Source organism: Cyclopterus lumpus, chromosome 22 (assembly GCF_009769545.1).
Source record: "Cyclopterus lumpus isolate fCycLum1 chromosome 22, fCycLum1.pri, whole genome shotgun sequence".
Lineage (NCBI taxonomy): Eukaryota > Metazoa > Chordata > Actinopteri > Perciformes > Cyclopteridae > Cyclopterus > Cyclopterus lumpus.
Genome location: NC_046987.1, coordinates 18,730,813 through 18,749,867, shown reverse-complemented (window position 1 = coordinate 18,749,867; position 19,055 = coordinate 18,730,813). Strand labels below are relative to the sequence as shown.

Sequence of the window (19,055 nt, the reverse complement as noted above, 5' to 3'; positions counted from 1 at the left end):
TCCTAGTTCCCCTGGTTACCGTGGTGTTCAAAGGGTTAGGTCCTCTGTACACACCGCAGCTTCTCCATTCACACAATAGATACAAAAAGGCATTTCATTTATTCTCTCAAGAGGAAAGTGAGAAAATGGGCCTAATTAAACCAACACAGTTACGCAGACTTTATCAGACAATATCAGCTTTTAGCAGTTTTTCCATGTTATGTAGCCTAAATTATATAATTATAATCATTTTTATTTTATTGCTTACCTGTATGGATAAATGCTACTGTTGCGTTAAAAAACCTTGCAGGATTAATAAAGTATCTATCTATCTAATTACTTAAATGATGGTGATTTTTATTTTATTTTGAATAGATCACAATTTGATCTTCTACTTATATGACCTCACCAGATATATCTGTTTAAGTAACACCTATTACATTGGCTTATTAGCTACAAGGAACATATTACTGTTATTTAACAAGGTTGTCTGCATGTAAAACAGGATTTTCCTCAGAATATCCATTGGACAGTTTACACTTTGAGTAACGCCTTTTGAACCAATAGTTTTTGTTAAAAGTGGGGAAAGTAACACCGTCGCACGTAAAATAAGATAAAATAATCCTTTATTCGTCCCGCAGTGGGGAAATGTACAGGATTACAGAAGCAAAGGGGTGAAGTGCACACAAGACATAGTAGGATCAAATATAACAACAGTAAATAAAACAGTAAACAGTCTACGGTAGAGAAGATTATAAATCTCAATGGTATTCTGTACAACAATGGCAATTAAAATCTTAAACTATTCAGTTGATGTCATACACATTAACTTTATTGACCCTTTATTGAACGACGCAGGATTACGTGAAACACACAGTTAGGGCTCTTTCCTCAAGATGAGAGGTAATTTCAAGATAATCTATTTACTTGTTGTTGTTTTTTCAAAACAGCTTCAGTGAATAAATTAAATGTTTAATGAATACATCTGTGTAATATAATATCTGCTTCAATTTCTCTGATTTCATGTGTTTTTATGTTACTTCTTTAATCTTTAATGTTTCCGAGTACATGTCATTCAACCAGGCTGAACACCCATGTGTTCCTCCTCTTTGTTTACCTTTTTACCCGTCTCCACGCTTCCGCTGGCAACCCCGTGTGTGACGTGACATTGCTATGAATTGTGGGTAATTTCCCTGGGAAATGTCTGCAGAAATACGGAAAGGGTTCACAACGGGCTTTAAATGTGTGCCAGAGAGCCTTAAAACACTCAATGATTTGATCCATAAACCCTCACGGAGGTTTGGAGATTGGGGGATTGGACCTGTGTAATTTGAGTTCCAGGAAAACATGATCTCTTCGAGGCCCCGCCCCTTTACACGTGACACACCATCCTTCTTTCTCATTGGCTGCGATAGCTCGCCCCCCGACCCCACCCTCGCAGGCGAGACTCAGCTCTTCTCGCACGAGCGCAGTCTCGCTAACCCGAGAACAGACATACGTCAGGCAAAGATGGCGGCCTTCACTGCGGCCCTGAGAAGCGGCGCACTGATAAACGGGCTGAGGGCGTCTTTCAGGACTCTGCCGCCCGTGAAATACGGCGCCGTCGCCGCCGCCGTGCCGCCGACCAACCTGCCGCGGGGCTGCCGCTGGAGCTCCGCGAGCGCCCTGAGCGTTAAGGAGCGGATCGACCACAAACGGAAGACGGCGCTGTGCGGAGGAGGTCAACACAGAATAGATGCACAGCACAAAAAGGTAAAGGGCGACATGAGATCGTCTCATTAATTAAGACGTTTATGTCAAAAGCGGTCAGCTGCTTGGTTCAAAGTCGATGTTTTCCGGCTGGAGTCTTTTTTTAAATGTATTTTAAATGTATTCACTTTTAAATGACCTTTAAAAACGAACTTTCTTGCTTGGGTTAATTGTTACTCAGTGGCACCTGGGCTGCTCTGCAATGTCCTTTCTGTGTCCAAGGTGACCGCCTCGTGACATAAGATTAGGTTATGTGATATATTTCACTTAATGTAATGGTCTTAAATCCGTGGATCAGTGAACCTAACATATAGAAGGAAGTGATCATGATAAATTCTTTGTCGTTGTATGGATTATAATATTATGATAGAAAAATATTACAAATTGCATTTTTTTTAGGCTAATGGAGCAAGTTAAGTATCTGACCAATCAAGGAAGTAAAATCATAGAAAAATTAATAATAGCAAGCAGCCCTGTGAATGATAAACATACATGTGTGTGTCGTCGAGGTGTTTGTTGTAACGCGCACCTGTAGTGTTCTCACGTGGTGTGTTGTGTGTGTGTGTGTGTCGCAGGGGAAGCTGACAGCCAGGGAGCGAGTGGAGCTTCTGCTGGACCCGGAGTCCTTCGTGGAGTCGGACATGTTCGTGGAGCATCGGTGCTCCGACTTCGGCATGGAGCAGGACGGGAACAAGGTGCAACGCGGCGTCTGGCTTCATCCACCGGAGACGAGGCTCTCTTTCTAATATCTTTTTGTCTCTCTTTGTTGTCGTTTTTTTGTCCGTAGTTCCCGGGCGACAGCGTGGTGACGGGCCGAGGCAGGATCAACGGCAGGCTGGTTTATGTATTCAGTCAGGTACAGCGCTGTCATTCATACTCCAGGGATCCATGGGTCATTTACTGTCATTGCGCAACACAGGGATGCACAACGAAATCCAGCTGTGGCCCGTTTTGCAACGCAACAAAACACATGACAAAACAAAACGGCAACACATTCCTGTCAGGAACGTAAACGGCTGCAACAAAAACAATTCCCCGGGCCGACATCTTTGCTTTAATAATTAAACGCGAGGAAATTCATTGTCACTCAACTTTGGCCCTTTTCGGGTTTCCCTCAGGACTTCACGGTGTTCGGTGGCAGTCTGTCTGGAGCTCATGCGCAGAAGATTTGTAAGGTAAGAGCAACTATTTACCAACATAAGCCAAATAGATTAGTTTTTTTTCCCTTTAGTAAAAAATTCCTCATCAACAATGAGACTACAGATGTATAGATGTAAATGTTCTGGGCTCAGATTATGGACCAGGCCATGATGGTCGGAGCCCCGGTCATCGGGTTGAACGACTCTGGAGGAGCTCGGATCCAGGAGGGCGTGGAGTCTCTGGCTGGATATGCAGACATATTCCTGGTAACTCATCTACATGTTACCGCTCATTGACTAGAAATATTACTTGTCCAGTTGTAGAATCGACGCCCGACACGGTTTCAGGCACCTCGCATTTTTCTGCTTTCTACATATTTGAAAATTCATTGGGCTGGAAGGCTTGGGTTTAAACAGAAGCTCCAGAGGTAAATGTAAAAACAAAACCTTTGTCCTTCTCCAGAGGAATGTGATGGCGTCTGGAGTCGTACCTCAGATCTCCCTCATCATGGGCCCCTGTGCAGGAGGAGCCGTCTACTCCCCGGCCCTGACGGATTTTACCTTCATGGTTAAGGTAGGGAGCTGCACAAATAAAGCTAAAACAGTAATCCAATCATTAGTAATGATCTAATAATGTTTGGCCACGCAGTTATTTTTCTATAATATAATAACCTGTGTGTGTGTGTGTGTGTGTCTAGGACACATCGTACCTGTTCATCACAGGACCCGATGTTGTGAAGTCCGTCACCAACGAAGACGTGACTCAAGAGGAGCTGGGCGGAGCCAAAACGCACACCACCGTGTCTGGTTAGTTTGCCCTCGAAAAAAGCTTTTTCTCACTCGTTTGGCATCGTGGAGGAGTGGAAGGGTCAATGGTGCTGCGGGTGCTCCTGAACACAATATCTCAACCTAAAACCCTCGTTCTCAGGAGTGGCTCACCATGCTTTTGAGGATGACGTCGAAGCCTTGCTCAACGTGCGAGAGTTCTTCAACTTCCTGCCGCTGAGCAATCAGGATGCCGCTCCTATCCGGGAGTGCCACGACCGCAGGTAACCCCTTGACCTCCACTTGTAAGAGAAAAATACTATATAGTGTGCATTTTATTTATATTTTATTGCGTAACCTGTCTGTATAAATGTTGCTGTGGGTGAAAACATGTCCCCTTGCTGGATTAATAAAATATTGCCCCATCTAATGGGAGAATATCTCTGTTTTTGTCCTTTTCAGTGATCGCCTGGTCCACTCATTGGACACGATCGTGCCCTTTGAGACGACTAAAGCCTACGACATGCTGGACATCGTTCACGCAGTAAGCGCGCACGCACACACACACACACACACACACACACACACACACACACACACACACACACACACACACACACACACACACACACACACACACTCTCTCTCTCAAACGTGTGCAACTACATCTTATTTAATCTCTTGCAAGTAAGAAAAGGTTTTCCTCTATTTTTAATGCGTCCGTTCAGACGGTGGACGAGAGCGACTTCTTTGAGATCATGCCCAACTACGCCAAAAACATCGTGGTGGGCTTCGCCCGCATGAACGGACGCACCGTAGGCATTGTGGGTAACCAGCCCAAAGTGGCTTCTGGTGAGTAAAATTATGAAAAAGGGCCAAAAGTGAGAGAGGCAATCCGAAGGGATGAATGATCAGCATTAGGTCATTTTATTCAGTATTTTTCCCTTTTTTTAAAACTATTCATGCAAACAAAGTCCCCAAAAAGAGCCTGGCGTGAATACATGACTTCATAAATAATCTACAGGTGTGTATTCGTCTGAATATCCGTCTTGTTCGTTCATCAGGTTGTTTGGACATCAACTCCTCAGTGAAGGGAGCCCGCTTTGTGCGCTTCTGCGACGCCTTCAATATTCCCATCATCACCTTTGTGGACGTGCCGGGTTTCCTGCCAGGTATTCTTTGAACATCTCACACCGGCTGCATTTAAAGATGTAGCTGCAAGCTCATTAGCCAAGAACTGTGTTACTTAAAATGTAAGCAGAAATTCTCCTCACCTGTGCGCGCACTGCTGTGATGTGAACAGGTACCGCTCAGGAGTACGGAGGCATCATCAGACATGGAGCCAAGCTGCTGTATGCCTTTGCAGAGGCCACTGTCCCGAAAATAACCGTAATCACTAGAAAGGTGTGTGTGTGTGGGGGGGTACCCGGGGTTTAGGGTGATGAATGTTAAGAATAAAAGTGGACTTGGAGACATGACTGGATGTGTTTGTGTCCGCCAGGCTTACGGAGGAGCCTACGACGTGATGAGCTCCAAACACTTGAGGGGAGACGTGAACTACGCCTGGCCCACGGCGGAGGTGGCGGTCATGGGCGCCAAGGTACAAACACACTGGTCCTCTCTCTCTCTCTTTCCTTCGTCTGATGGTGTGCAGGTCGACAATCACATCTGCTGTGCCCGTGGGTGCTTGGGAGAGTTTATGGAACTTAAGACCCAGCTGCTGGTCCACAAGTCATCTGGTGAAGAGACCTGGACAACCTCGCAAAACATGACGTGTACCAGCTGGAAAGAGAAGCGCAGCGGTGTGCGTGAAGATCATTGAACACCAGATGAGGTGGACGAGCCATGTAATAGGAAATGCCTGACACGCGCCTTCCAAACGGGCCCTCGACTCAGAACTAAATGCTGGACGAGGCACATTTAGGAGGTCTTCAATCAGCCTCTACAGCCATTTGAAGACCCTCAACAAGGAACCCCCAGGAGAACCATCATATTCGATATTAGAGCGATCGCTAATGATGAAGCATGGCCTGTCTCTCTCTCTCTCTCTCAGGGTGCTGTCCAGATTATTTTCAGAGGAAAGGAGAACCAGGCGGAGGCGGAGGCCGAATACGTGGAGAAGTTCGCCAACCCTTTCCCAGCCGCTCTCAGAGGTGAACTTCCCCCGCTTCTTTTACATCGACCTCGACGCACACCGACACATCACTTCCGTTTCTAAACCGGTTTTGTTTCAGGTTTCGTGGACGACATCATCGAGCCGTCGACCACTCGCAGGAGGATCTGCAGAGACCTGGAGGTGCTGGCCAGCAAGAAGCAGCTCAATCCCTGGAAGAAGCACGCCAACATTCCCCTGTGAAACAACCGCGTCCGCTCGCCGTGGGATCTGAACTATACACCCACACACTTTGTTAAAAGTCACTGACGTGCACACAATTTACAGCACTTGAAGAGGGGTAATGGTGAAGACACACATTTGAGGTGATTGCTGTGTCAGTCGTGGCCATATTGGTCTCTTGGGACACTTTTTGAGAACTAGGTTGGATCTGAAAGGGTAGACTACGTTTCAGGCTGTCAACACGATGGTATTAGTGGAAAAACAAACACTGTATTCAAGGTTTCTGGTGTGTACTTTCAGACGCACTCCCTGTGTTTGTCGTCGTCCAGTAAGGTCAAGAAGAAGAAGTCCTCCTGACGCTGTGCCTTTCCTCTCCGGCTCTGCCGTTTGTAAAATAAATCATGGACTTGATACAATGTGTTTTCTTACTTAATACTTTTAAGTACAAATGATTAGGTTTAAAAGTATAAAAGCAGACAGTTCTCTGATCTCTTCAGTGGTCAAACCATTCCACCTGCACCGCATCTCCCTCTGGTTCTGGAAAGATACTAATCTTCTTACAAAAAGGCCTCCGGTAACATTTATTAACATAACTGCCAAAACTTTAAAAAGTCAACGTGGATGAGAGAGAAGTTCAGAATATCCGGGAAAAGTACGAACGTCTGCAGTTCCACGGGAGAACAAGTGAACCTGTAGTTTGGGTTAAAAAATAAAGTTACTTTAAAGCTCTTCACACACACACACACACGGGTCAATCGATCGATTACAGATTTTATTTTATTAAAAAGAATTTAGGTTCACAGAAAAAAAAAAAAACAGGCTTTTAGAGCATTTTCGGGCAACTGATGTCAACTGCACTGCAGAAAAGATCCAATTGTCTTGATATTTACAGGAGGGGGCGGGGGTACATGATTGATTGACGATGTGGAGGGAAAACATTCAAACTAATCTGTCAGACATAGAAATCCACCACTGCACTGGATTCGAAAAACAATGAGAACAAAAATCCTTAAACTTCTTGGATCAGTTAACACTGAAGGCGTAAAAAACGTAACATGACCTTTGACCTGTGGCGTGAACCAACCCACCGGACACTCGGCTGTAATACTGAACTGTGAAACCTTTACAATCTACAGCGCTTAAAAACTGGTGTCCCACAGCAACAGTCACCGTTAGATATGAGATACCGGGGGGGGGGGGGGGAATATACTGTAAGTATGTAGGCCACAATTTGGCAACAAACGAGATACATATTCGAGAAAAAGCTGTACAAACATCGGACAAAAACAAAAAAAACACACGATTTAAAACTTTAGTACTAAAGCTACAGAATTCAAAATATGTTTATTGTCTTTTTTAAAAATGTTTTAACTTCAAAACCTATTCAAGGGTAGGTGTGTGTGTGTCAGGGTGTGTGAGTGTGTGTGTGTGTGTGTGTGTGTGTGTAATGTTTTCGAGATCTGAGAGGGATTGACCTCGGTTTGGGGGTCGGTGGCTTTGACAATCGCACACAAGACAGTTAAATCACTCCCGCCAGGTCCGCCTGTGGCCGTTGACCTCAGGGTGCACGTGCGACCACTCAACCATCAGCACCACCAACGTGTACACGCACGCACACACACACACACACACACACACACGAGGACTTGGAGGGGAGGGGGTAATAAGAGCAAAGATATAGAACACTTAGTATTGAGATCCTCTCCATGTTGGATTTAACAAGATGGATCAAAGTGCGACATTAAAATTGGGGGGTGTGGGGGTGGGGGGGGCTGTACAGAGTGTTTTCACGCTGCTCTGTGCTGCTGATCGGGAGCGAAAACCAAACAACTGTACATCTGTGTCACGGGGGAAGCGTAAATACTGCGAGCACTCAAGAGCCAAACCGACTGTCTGGAGGAAGAGGAGGAGGAAGATTTAGAGCAACAAGAAGCTCTTCAATAATCCAGACTAGATTTCTGGAGAATATTCTGGATCCTCCGGCCTCGCCTGAAAGAACGGAGCCTGTTCTTCCCGGGTGGGAATCCATCGGTAGGTCCACTGAAACATCTTTCCATCGTGTCTTACAGAAAGAGAAAAGTACTCCGACAATGTTTTTTTCCTTCTTCTTAAAGAGTTTGATTGGCAGGTTAATATCTGGGTCAGACGACCCCCAAAACCCCCCTTCTGTTTACTCCTGATGTGGATCATGATCTCAGGATCTTTACCCTTTTCCCCCAGATCAGAACATGGGCATGCTGAACCCCTGGAGGAACGGAGAGGAGACAATGTGAGAGAGGGAATATCTAAGCTTTTAGAAACAATCTGCATCGACTGATTAAATGATAATTAATAGCAAAATTTCTACTTACCGACTCGTCCTCAATCATCGCTGCAGAGTCAAAGAAGTCCGGTCTCAATTCTGCTCGTTCCCGTCGGTTCCTCGATGGCGGCTGCGAGGGACAAACGCACAAATTAAGACATTTAATTAAAAGGTCCCAAGTTGTAAAAAAAAAAAAAAAAAAGTGACATTTGAATGTCTTCTTTTGATACAAAGCGGGTTTAAGTGCTAAATAAATTATAAACGGTAATGCTCAATCCATGGAGAGAGAGAAAAACACACACACACACACACACACTAAAGAATCTTTAACAATGTGGTGGGAGAAAGTGACGTCACTGACCAGGTCGATCACCATCGTGTCTTCAAACTCCTCGTTCATGTCCTCCAGCTGGCCCCGCGATGACATCATCACGTCCTCGAAGATGGGCTCTGCGTCATCCTCCATCAACCCACGCCTGATGGGAAACGTCATATCGTTCTTTCGTTATTAGCTCTTCATTAATAATAAAATGGTGGGTCTCTCTAATTTTAGGCATGACATTGTCCCCTTTCAAAAAGCTTCTAAAAACACACTTACACCGTCTGCCGGACGCCCTGGTTGCTGCGCGCCTTGATGTAGTTCATGCCCGTCCGGTCCTTCCTGTTCACCTCCTCCATCTTCTGCTGCCCGAGCCACGACATCTGCATCTGAGGACTGGAGACAAACAGAAGATCCACATCAGGGGCGATTATACATATACGAGACAGCGGGGCCCTCCGACAACGTGGCAGGCGGACAGAAGATAGGAACTGATACTAATCATCCCACTCGCACGTGCACGTTTTGTGTACCCACTTGTGTACGAAGTCGTTCTCCGATCCGGGTTCCGAGTCCGGGTCGGGCATGTGTTCCGCCGGTCTGTTCTCTCGGAGAACCGTCGAGGTGAGCTGAGGAGTCTGCAGAGCTCCCGGTGTCTGCAGTGTGTCGTTGCGCAACATCCACGAGCCCTCGACACTGCTCTCTTCTGAAAAGAAACCCCCAAAGAACACGCGGTGGCGGTCACACAACAGCAGGCGGCCATTAAAACACGCAGCGGGGTCGGCGCTCCCGGCTCCTCACCCTCGATGCGTTTCTTGTGGACCGGCGGCCGGCCCTTCTTGCTGCGCACCGAGCCGGCCTTGCTGCTGGAGCCCGACGTGACCGACATGTGGTCCTCGTCTCCTCCCGTCAGCAGGCTGTTCCTGTAGGAGATCAGCGGCAGCCACACGTCCTCCCGACGCTCCGACATCGACTCCGACATGAACTTCTCCAGGTACGAGTGGCTGAGGAGACATGCGGCGGAATTCATTCAGAGTTTTTATGCCTCACAGTGGGGGGTGGGGAAAAAAAAAAAAAAGAAATTGTAGGGAGTACGTACACAGTTTTCTTGTCTTGGCGGATTAGTTTTGAAGAGAATTCACTCAGGACCTCCAGGAAGGCCAGGTTGATGGGAGGAAACTCCGGTCCTCGAGGATTCTGGAACTTAAATGCAAACTCGATTCCATCCCTACGAGAGAGAGGTAGAAAGTAGACACCGCATTAGAAAAACAAGGACAGTAAAAAAAAGAAATGGACAGCAGCACATAGTGAGATAAAAGGACTCAAGCTGACACGACGTCGCCACGACGTCGACTTACTTGTGCAGCGTGGCGACGGCCTCTCTGGTCTTGATCTGGTCCAGGCCGAAGGTGAGGGCGAAGCGGCGAGCCAGCTCCTTGATGCCGCTCACGTGAGACGACGTGCGGTCCAGGTTGGGGCCCTGGTCCTGCAGCAGCTCGTTGAACAGCTGCAAAGACACGCGTCGGCAAAAGCGTTTGTGGGTGCACACACACACACACACACACACACACACACACCTAAAGAACGCCCCGTTTGTAATATTGTCTCCGTTGACGTCTCACCTGCTGCAGACTGAGGATGAGCGTCTTGGCACAGAGAATCTTGTCCGTCTGTCTGGTTTTACTCAGAGTCTCCTTGATGATGTCGCCATAATCATTATAATACTGGAGGCAGAGCAACAAAGACGGTTTAAGTTTAGTCCATTCACGGCGACACGATTGACAGATTTTCACCCAAAAAAAATTGAAAGTCAGAATTCATGCGAAGAAAATGTGACATCCCCCCAACTTCGGCTACTTTCTTTGGTTTGTTTAAAAGAAAAGAAGCTCCTTGCTTTTCCCATTTCACATGAATTCACTTCTATGCTTAATCTCGCTGCAAACTAAAAATGCTTTCCAAAATAAAATCGGCTAGATCCTATGTGTCTCACCACACACTTTAAAAAATACTGCACTAATAGGAAATAAACCATTTTGCTCAGGCAAATTGGGATAAAATCTGTTCTGCAATCTAGCGAAGCACAGATGGACGGTCACCTTCATGTAGTGTTTGAAGATGTCGGCGGCGGCGTGCATGTCTACGATGTCGAAGATGATGAGTTTGCAGAACGCCGCGAGCAGGTTTCTCCTTTTGTGGAGCGCCTCGATCTTGTTGGCCTCGTCTTCCTCGTCTCCCTCTGCAGAGAGGACGGACAGATGAAGGAGGAGGAAGAGGGAGAAAAGTTTGATTATATGCACGCTCATCCGCCTCTTATCGTGAACCGTAAACCAACGAGGAGGTCTCTCACCCATGCTCTGACTCTCATCGTCCTGGTCGACGAAGACGTGGTCCAGGACGAAGTTGAGCAGCTCGTTCTGCAGAGTCATGTCCGGGTTGAAGACCAGCGGCTGGAGGCCGTCCCGGCCGCCGGTCACCAGCTGGTGACTGAAGATCATCAGCAGGTCGCAGAGAAGCATGAACGCCTGGACAAGAGGAAACGAGGAAAAGGTGTTTCCTGTTTACAACAACAACAAAACACTTCTACCTGTATATCTATTTGTGAGCGGGTCACACAGGTGTGTGTGTTGTTACCTGTTCTTTGACTGGTGTGTTGACGTTAGACAGGCACTGCTGGCAGACAGCCAAGAAAGACTTCACCACTCTCCTGAGAGCCACCAGGTCATCCTGCACACACACACACACACACACACGCGCGCACGCACACACACGCGCACACACACAACCATTAGTGTCAGACATTATGAGCCCTTGAACAGAAATCGATGCTAAGCGCCGCATCAGTCAGGCTACATTATCTCGCTCTCGCTGCACCGGTGAAGTAATCAAACTTTAATGATTTCGTTAAATCACCGGCCGACTTCATTGAGGCGGAGAAATCAATACACTTTGTGTCGACACACGTCGAGTCTGCCAAAAAGGCTCAGAGAGCACTAAAAAAATAATAATCAACTATAATATATTAACGATCAAGGGAAGATAATCTTTAAAAGCTTGAGTTAATAGTGAAGAATTAAGTGACATATATTGGGCGCACATGGGGGGGGGGAAGAGTGTTAAACTGTTCTGGAGGTCTGCGCTGTCTAATGAGATGGATTGGGAGTAAGCCCCCGAATTTGAGGTCAGCACCCTGCCCGATAGCGAGATGAACTTCTACACCTAAGCTGCGCCTCTCTGCAGAAATACAGATAAGCCGCTGTCCCTCTGGGCCCCTGATGCTCAGACACGGCAGTCTTAACTCGGGGCCCCTGGCCGAGGATACACCTGGCCGAGGATACACCTGGGACTACGAGCGTGCGGCGTTAAAGCTCCGGCACCTTGCTGGGAGCCCCCTCCGTGATCTTGACCAGCTGCCAGAGGACCGAGTAGTGGGAGCACTGCAGGGCCTGGACGGCGATCTGCTCCGGCATGGAGCCCTGCTCGATGCCCGCCTTCAGCAGCCGGTAGCAGTTCCCAAATAAATCCCACCGCGTCAAGTCGTGCGCACTGAGTCAGGAAACAACGAGAGGAAAATAACATCAGATTTCTGAGTGTCTTTTGATATGCTAGCGCTACACAAATGCACAAGAGAGAGTCCTACTTGTGGAAGGCGGTGAGTCTTTTGAGCGTGGATAAAACGTTGTAGATATCGTCATCGTCGGCCTCCTCCGCCTGCAGAATGACAAACAGTTAGTACACAAGGACTGGGGACGTTGAAGTTACATGTACGCCAACCTCAAAACTCCAAAGTTCTCTAATCGTCTACAATTCCAGACCGACTTTCAAAGACATTATGGGTCACGCGTGCGTAACCGACGCCGACGGCGACTCTCCCCGTCGTACCTCCTGAAGCAGCCCCTCGACAGAGTGTGCGAAGCGATCCGTCATCTCGTCGATGAGCTGCGAGCGGGCGATGTCCACGCGGTTCATGATGGTGTACTCCTCGGAGCAGAGGATGCTGTAGGTCTTGCTGCAGGCCTCCAGCACGTCCATCTCGATGTGCTTCTCCACCACCAGCCGGATCTGCTTCAGCAGGGCGTCCAGGTGCTTCTCCATGCGCCCGGCGCTGTACACGTCCAGGTCGAAGAACTGAGGGATCTGCAGCAGGTTGGCGACCTTCTCCGAGTCCGCCTGGTACTGTTTTCAAGGAGGACGGGGAGCGGTGGGAATTAGATGAAGAAGACAAAGCGCCAGCACGCACACAGAGGCAAGAAAGACGGAGCGATCAATCAACTTGGGCTTGATTACATTTTAAGTATTTGGCCAGCGCACTTATCCAGAGTGGCCACGCGTTCAATAACGCGTTCTCCCGACTATAAAACTAACCCCGATCGATACGTTTTCGACAAAGCCGTCATTCAGCCGGCTCCGCTCGTTAATCAGACTGCAGGACGGTCTTACCTTGGACAGAAGCATGGGCAGCGTCATGATGAAGTGCTCCGTCAGTTTGTTCTTATCGTCGATCTGGGTCTTCCTCTCCTTCGCCGTCAGCACCTTGACGAGCGAAACACAAATCTCAAAGTCAAATAGAGTCGCTTTAAATTATTATTATTATTTTTTTAAAGGGGCGATGAAACAGTGCTTTTGTCTTCTTCTTCTTCTTCTTATTGTGACCTGGAGAGTTCTTAATGTGGAGCTCTTTCTACCTCTGTCCCCACCCCATAAATCTGCCTCGCTCACAGTAAAAAAAAAAAAAAAAAAGTTGAGTAAATACATTAATATAGAAATATAGAAATGAGCAAAAAAGAACACTCAGTTGTTGCCAAATTTTGCGAGATTTGTCAACTTTTGGATATTCTTTATTGTTGTCAACTTGGTCTCTGGCACAAAAGTGAAGCACTTTGTCTGAGCGTCGTCATGGAAATATTTCTATATTGATATCTAAATCTAAATGTAGACAGCTTAGCTTCGGACAGGAAGCTACTGGCATCCAGCTGCTCTCTCATCACAGTCTCAGCTTCAACTAAACCTGTTTACAATTCAAAGTATTGTGTGTGTGTGTGTGTGTGTGTGTGTGCTTGACCTACCCTTTTTCCGGTGCCTCTGCCAACAGGTGGGTGTGCCTCTGCTGCCTGTCGGATGGTGCACACCATCAGCTCTATCAGAGCACTCTCCTGTCTGTCTGACAACACTAGAGAGAGAGAGAGACAGATGGAGGGGAGAGAGAGAGAGAGAGACAAAAGGGAGAGGCAGATTGTCAGCGAGGGTCGGAAACAGAGAGCGGGATTTAAATGAAAAGGGAGAAACCAGGATGGCGTTTCAATGAACCAGATCGCCTTACATCATCTCTCCTAGCCTGTTGTAGTGCTTGATGTGACCTCAAGCCCTTTCACGGGCTCAGAGCGAGGTCACGGTCAGTGTGCGTGTCTTACCCTCCTCTCCCTGCACAGGCTCCTCCGTCAGAAGTTCAGTCATACACTCCCAGTCCTTCAGCAGCTCCTGAGAGCTTTCCCACAACGAGTCCACCAGGTAGGCCGCATGCTCGTGGAGCTAAGGCACACACACAAGAGACACTTTGTCAACTCTTATCTCTGAAAATCTTTTATTCATGAAGATGATTCTTTTTCTTCTTTTCTCATTAGAACAGAGTGTCTGCAATCACGTACATTTGCCAGTTACCCCAACACACAAAAAGAATATCAAATATTTCAGCTTTATAATATATATATATATATATATATATATATATAAAGTACCTTTGTGCACACTCAGTGTGTGTACTTGGACCTGTGTGGATCATGCGTTACCTCACTCTCCAGAAAGAAGAGGACCAGCATGCGGATGAGATTTCCGTTGGGGCTGCTCCTCCCTCGGCGCTTCGCCAGCGCCTCTTCTGCCTGTGGGTCATGACGACTGAACAATCTGAGCAAGGGAGAGAGAGGGGAGAGAGAGAGTGAGAGTGAGAGAGAGAAAATGAGGGAGGAAACAAGATTGAGTTAGAACAATGTAGAAACGGTGGGAAGACAGAAGCGAGAAAGAAATGAAAAAGATCCAGTTGAGAGTATAAAGGTCGACACTATTTCCAGTCAGAACTGATTTGAAGGTAAATTTGGGGATGGACTTACTTTCTGTGCAGGAACTCTCCTGCAGCAACGGCCACTGGCCGGTGGGCAGAGTAGACCAGGTGGTAAACGTTCTCACAGTCCTCATTGGATAAGGCGTCTTCACTGCCTCTGCAATGGAAAACGATCATGACCAGTTACACTCAACACAAAGATTTAAAAAAAAAACGTCTCCTCAGTTCATTTTTAGACTTTGTTCAGTTGAAAAAAAAAAAAGAGTTACATGAAACTATAAGGATTAAAATGTGCAAAAGGTGGCCCAAAGTGTGATGTTCATTCATGCTTTTAATGACTTGACAGTTATGTGAATAAGACCCATTACGAATTAATTGAATATAGTGCAAAAAGCAGTGAAGTTACTCACTGCAGAATGAGCGTGACCAGTCTGATGGCCTCCACGGCCACGTCGTACTCCTTATCCAGCGTCATCGATACGATACGGTCCTGTCAAAAACAGATCAAAGAGCTGGAATAAATAAGTCCTAAAATCTAAGGATTTACTAACTCATATTTCCACATTTCATTCTCGCCGGCGTTACCTTGAAGCGGTTCGTGAACAGCTCTAACTTGGGGAACAGCTCTCGGTTTGTGTACAAGTTCTGCAGAGCCTTCAGGCACTTCAGACGCACCTCTCCTTGCTGGGGGGGGGGGGGGGGGAGAGAGAAAGAGAGAAAGAGAGAGAGGCCGTTAACAACAGGTCCTGGTGGGCCAAAGACATCATCAGACCCGTTGAATCAATTCAGCAGCGGTGCACCGAAACAACAACAACAACAACAACCCGGAGCGCTCACCCGATCGTGTAGCGTCCAACCGACATATTTCAGGTAACTATCATTCAGAAAAGCATCGCTGTACATCTTCATCCACACTCCGATCTCCTCGATACAGATGGCTCGGATTTCAGCAATGGCGTCCCTAGAAAAATAAAACGCTTGTTTTAGTACAATTATTGTTACCAATTTAATCATAAAGGCAATAATAACAATGTCATCTTATCTTATTCCCTTTTTTATTGTTTATACCTTATTATCTGACATGTAGGATCAAATATTTATGGTTATGTTGTATAAAATGTGCCGTATAAACAAACTTGGATGGATTGATCTTCCGAAAAAGTTTTTTTTTTTTAAATAGCAATAATCGCATCGACATGCACAACGTGTACCTGTAGCGATGCACAAAGATTCCCTTGAAGATGGAGTTCATCATATTCTCTATTTCATCTTGGTTTTCTTGAAGCTGCAAAGACAAAAACACAAAGGCTGGACTAGTGGAATAACCCAACAACCTAAGCAGAGACAACGGCTGTTACTCCAAATTAAAAAGAACATACTGATCAGCTCTATGTGTTCCAAAATTCTGAATTTTTTTTTAAAAAAAGCTCCAGATTCTGATATTTTATACCAAATCAGAGGAAAAAGTCACATCAAACAGCAGCCAACCTCCTTCCTCTTCTGCAGCAGCAGCTCCAGCTTGTCGTTGGCGCGCTTGCCGGCGATCTTGTTCCTCTCGGCCTCGTACTGCCGCTGCGTGTTGTCCTGGTGGATGCTGAGGTTCAGCGCCACGTTCACCAGCGCCGTCATCAGCTTCATCGCTGGTGCAGAGACAATTATTAGAGGCTCGGCAATAACGCACACACATTTAATAAAAAAAATCGCACAAGGAATTACAATTTGGAGAATCGCCGCGAAATCCTCTTTTCTCTGACAACTTTTTCAAGTGACTGGCGGCATTTACGCCGTTTTATCTTACTGGTTTATAGCCGCTTTATAATCTTTACAGACCTTTATTTATTGTGTTTGTCGCAGGCGCCCAACGAAGCCGGGGTGTCCTTACCTGCCAGTGTGGAGGTGTGTCTGAAGGCTCGCACTTGGGAGTCCGACAGCCCGGTGAGGAGGGAGATCACCGTGTCCATCATGTACTCGTCGTAGATGATGCTGTACTGACACTGGCGGATCAAGACGCTGATGAACTCGCAGAAGTTGTAGCGGAACTTCTTCCACAGGGGCCCCGGCATTGTGAGGGGGTAATCGCCGCTGTCCTGTTGTCGGGGGAAACGGAGAAGCGGTTCAGAGGGACTTCGTCGTAAATATGCTCAGGGACACGTTTACAGTGATGCTCGTCCTGGATGCTTCTGGCTTTCTGGTTGACGTTAAGAACACATTTGCTACCAACGAAAGGAGAACGCATTATTTCGTCAACCTCTGCAAAAAAAAAACTGACGCCAGAGGTTCAGAAGGATTTTCATCTTTCTTCGTGCCATTTGCATCCCATTGCACCCAGTGACTAATGACGGTGAATACAAATAAAAAGCGCTGTCGATGGAGATACGAGATAAAGTTTAGAATCCATTTCATTATCCCGCTGGAAGATTATTCACGCTATAACCAGACACAGCTTCTTTGGACATAATTGCCTCGCTTGAAATAAAGCAAAACTACCGTTGCCAACAATTGCAACTTCACTCGAAACGTGAATCTTTACCTCGTCAAACTCTTCGGTCATCTTGCGGATGATCTCTGCGTTCTGCATGTTCCTGAACATCTCGATCCTCACGGTGCCTGGCGACAGAGCAACGTAAGACTCAGAACCACCGATTTTTCACGACGTGACTGAGTCATTGCGCCGAGGCTTCACTCGTCCTACCTTTGCATCCCGAGCACTGGATGAAAAAATTGATGAGATCCAGCAGCGCCAAGTCTCTGTCCTGTTTGTACGACTCGATCCACTCGTCCACCACAGACTGTACACACACACACACACACACACACACACACACACACACACACACACACACAATTGAATACATTTGATTGAATAATGCACATTACAAGGGTTATAATTTGAACGCACTGCAAATCCCCCACCTGCATGGCACTCTTGCCCAGTTTGACCACCTCGAACAGCGTGACGGGGTCTCCGCCGTCTCCATTGTGTTGAGCCACGCCGTTGGCTTTCCCGCGGCCTCTCGCGACGCCCACGCCCTTTTCCGCCGGCGACTTCCTCGGCTTCTTATTCGCCGCCTGAGGGTGACGGAGACGTCAGGGGGCGCAGGGAGGAAAACGACGGACTCAAAACGCTCATGTTCTCGCGAGACACAGAAACAAACACAAACACAAACACACACACACACACACACACAATCAAAAGACAGTCACACATTAAGCCTGATTGTTAACCAGGCGTTTCTCACTCATTCACTCTTTCCTAAACACACACTCCACTGACACAGACTCGTACCGGGGCTTGTTTTCCAGGCCTCCCTCTCTTCTTCTTGCCCTTCACTTCCGGATCTTCAATCTCCCCAATGCTCATACTTAAAGCCACGGCGTCTGTCGCCCCAGACTCGTTGGAAGAGTCCCTGAGAGGAGAACACAGAAGACCCTCATGCATTTCAAAGGATTTTATTCTTCCACGCAGCAAACGAAGGATAACACTCTTCACAAAAAAGGAAAAACTGTCAACGCAAAAACATTGACGCACTCGTTTTGTGTTTTCATGCATTGTTTAAAGATCATATGTATATTTAGACACAAATGTGAGTTTAAAACAAAAGGTTCAGGTACAAGTTTCATCTTCTATCTACAGTACAAAGAGCACAACTTTGGAAGTATTTTTGAAGCTTTTTCTACACCCTCCACAACTTTTTTCTTCTTCTTCTCCCCGTTGTGTGTTTCTCTTACTGTAGGACAGGAAGCTCCGAGGTGATCATCCTGCAAAGCGCGGCTGGCGGCGAGGTGTGCAACTCTGTTTGCGTGCGTCTTCAGGAATGAGTGTGTATTCAGGTTCAAAGATGGAGGCACAGGACAGAAGATCGGTTGGGGGGTGGGGGGGTGGGGTGGGGTGGGGGGAGGGGACAAGTTCTGGAAGAGGGCAAGGAGGACAGAGGCTCCAGGACGGACTGCGTTGAACCTGCTGGCACTTAACTCCCTTCAGCTCCTGGAAAACAACGCAGAGAAAAGAGAGAAAATGATTATTAAAGCTTCCCCGTGAAACCAGAACCAACGATAAATGACACAAGTGTTCGGTTGAAACGCAATGAAACACAATATTTAGATCTTAAAAAGGAGGATATCAAAGAGGTAATGAAGTGATCGACCTAGAATGATGATTTATTAAATGAAACCGTGACAAATACCTGCCCTACGTGGTTTTAAACATCAGTTTAAACCGGACAGTTTACACTAAGTGTGCGGGCTTGGCGTCCAAAGAGTCACAGTTGTAAAAAATGTCACAGAAAGCAGAGAGATGGCTCAAGCTGTCAGTCAGGAGGTGCAACTGGAAATGGGGAGAGGAGGACACCAACTGGACACGTTGAGAACTACAACAGCAAAATATTGTGAGACGTGTAGTGAGGGTTTAAACACAG

At 46.8% G+C, this 19,055-nt stretch overlaps 2 protein-coding genes across 2 annotated transcripts; one reads left to right on the top strand and one right to left on the bottom strand.

Moving 5' to 3' along the window:
- Positions 1-1,455: 1,455 nt before the first annotated feature.
- Positions 1,456-6,378, top strand: pccb (propionyl-CoA carboxylase subunit beta). Its single transcript, XM_034562676.1, has 15 exons — positions 1,456-1,731; positions 2,304-2,423; positions 2,516-2,584; positions 2,847-2,903; positions 3,021-3,134; positions 3,331-3,441; positions 3,566-3,674; positions 3,796-3,916; positions 4,095-4,176; positions 4,361-4,484; positions 4,697-4,804; positions 4,936-5,036; positions 5,134-5,232; positions 5,686-5,785; positions 5,867-6,378. The coding sequence occupies exons 1-15, from the start codon at positions 1,489-1,491 to the stop codon at positions 5,986-5,988; spliced, it is 1,680 nt and encodes a 559-aa protein (XP_034418567.1). The 5' UTR covers positions 1,456-1,488; the 3' UTR covers positions 5,989-6,378.
- Positions 6,379-6,768: 390 nt separating this feature from the next.
- Positions 6,769-18,512, bottom strand: stag1a (stromal antigen 1a). Its single transcript, XM_034562627.1, has 31 exons — positions 18,370-18,512; positions 17,927-18,047; positions 17,554-17,709; positions 17,333-17,429; positions 17,171-17,247; positions 16,523-16,727; positions 16,129-16,280; positions 15,852-15,925; positions 15,478-15,601; positions 15,226-15,324; positions 15,051-15,130; positions 14,690-14,797; positions 14,372-14,486; positions 13,997-14,114; positions 13,652-13,755; positions 13,026-13,118; positions 12,468-12,761; positions 12,226-12,296; positions 11,963-12,131; positions 11,220-11,312; positions 10,936-11,110; positions 10,685-10,824; positions 10,211-10,312; positions 9,947-10,095; positions 9,688-9,816; positions 9,390-9,592; positions 9,126-9,294; positions 8,868-8,984; positions 8,631-8,745; positions 8,319-8,399; positions 6,769-8,212 (listed from the first exon to the last, which is right to left on the bottom strand). Exons 1-31 carry the CDS (start codon positions 18,396-18,398, stop codon positions 8,189-8,191), a joined length of 3,783 nt encoding a protein of 1,260 aa, XP_034418518.1. The 5' UTR covers positions 18,399-18,512; the 3' UTR covers positions 6,769-8,188.
- Positions 18,513-19,055: the final 543 nt, after the last annotated feature.

Coding starts and splice junctions, on each gene's coding strand:
- pccb (XM_034562676.1), top strand. CDS start 1,489: ATGGCGGCCTTCACTGCGGCCCTGAGAAGCGGCGCACTGATAAACGGG. Junction 3,135..3,330: donor GATATGCAGACATATTCCTG/GTAACTCATCTA, acceptor GTCCTTCTCCAG/AGGAATGTGATGGCGTCTGG. Junction 3,675..3,795: donor AACGCACACCACCGTGTCTG/GTTAGTTTGCCC, acceptor CCTCGTTCTCAG/GAGTGGCTCACCATGCTTTT.
- stag1a (XM_034562627.1), bottom strand. CDS start 18,398: ATGATCACCTCGGAGCTTCCTGTCCTACA. Junction 14,798..15,050: donor CTGGTCACGCTCATTCTGCA/GTGAGTAACTTC, acceptor TTTCCATTGCAG/AGGCAGTGAAGACGCCTTAT. Junction 14,115..14,371: donor TCTTCTTTCTGGAGAGTGAG/GTAACGCATGAT, acceptor TGTGTGCCTTAG/CTCCACGAGCATGCGGCCTA.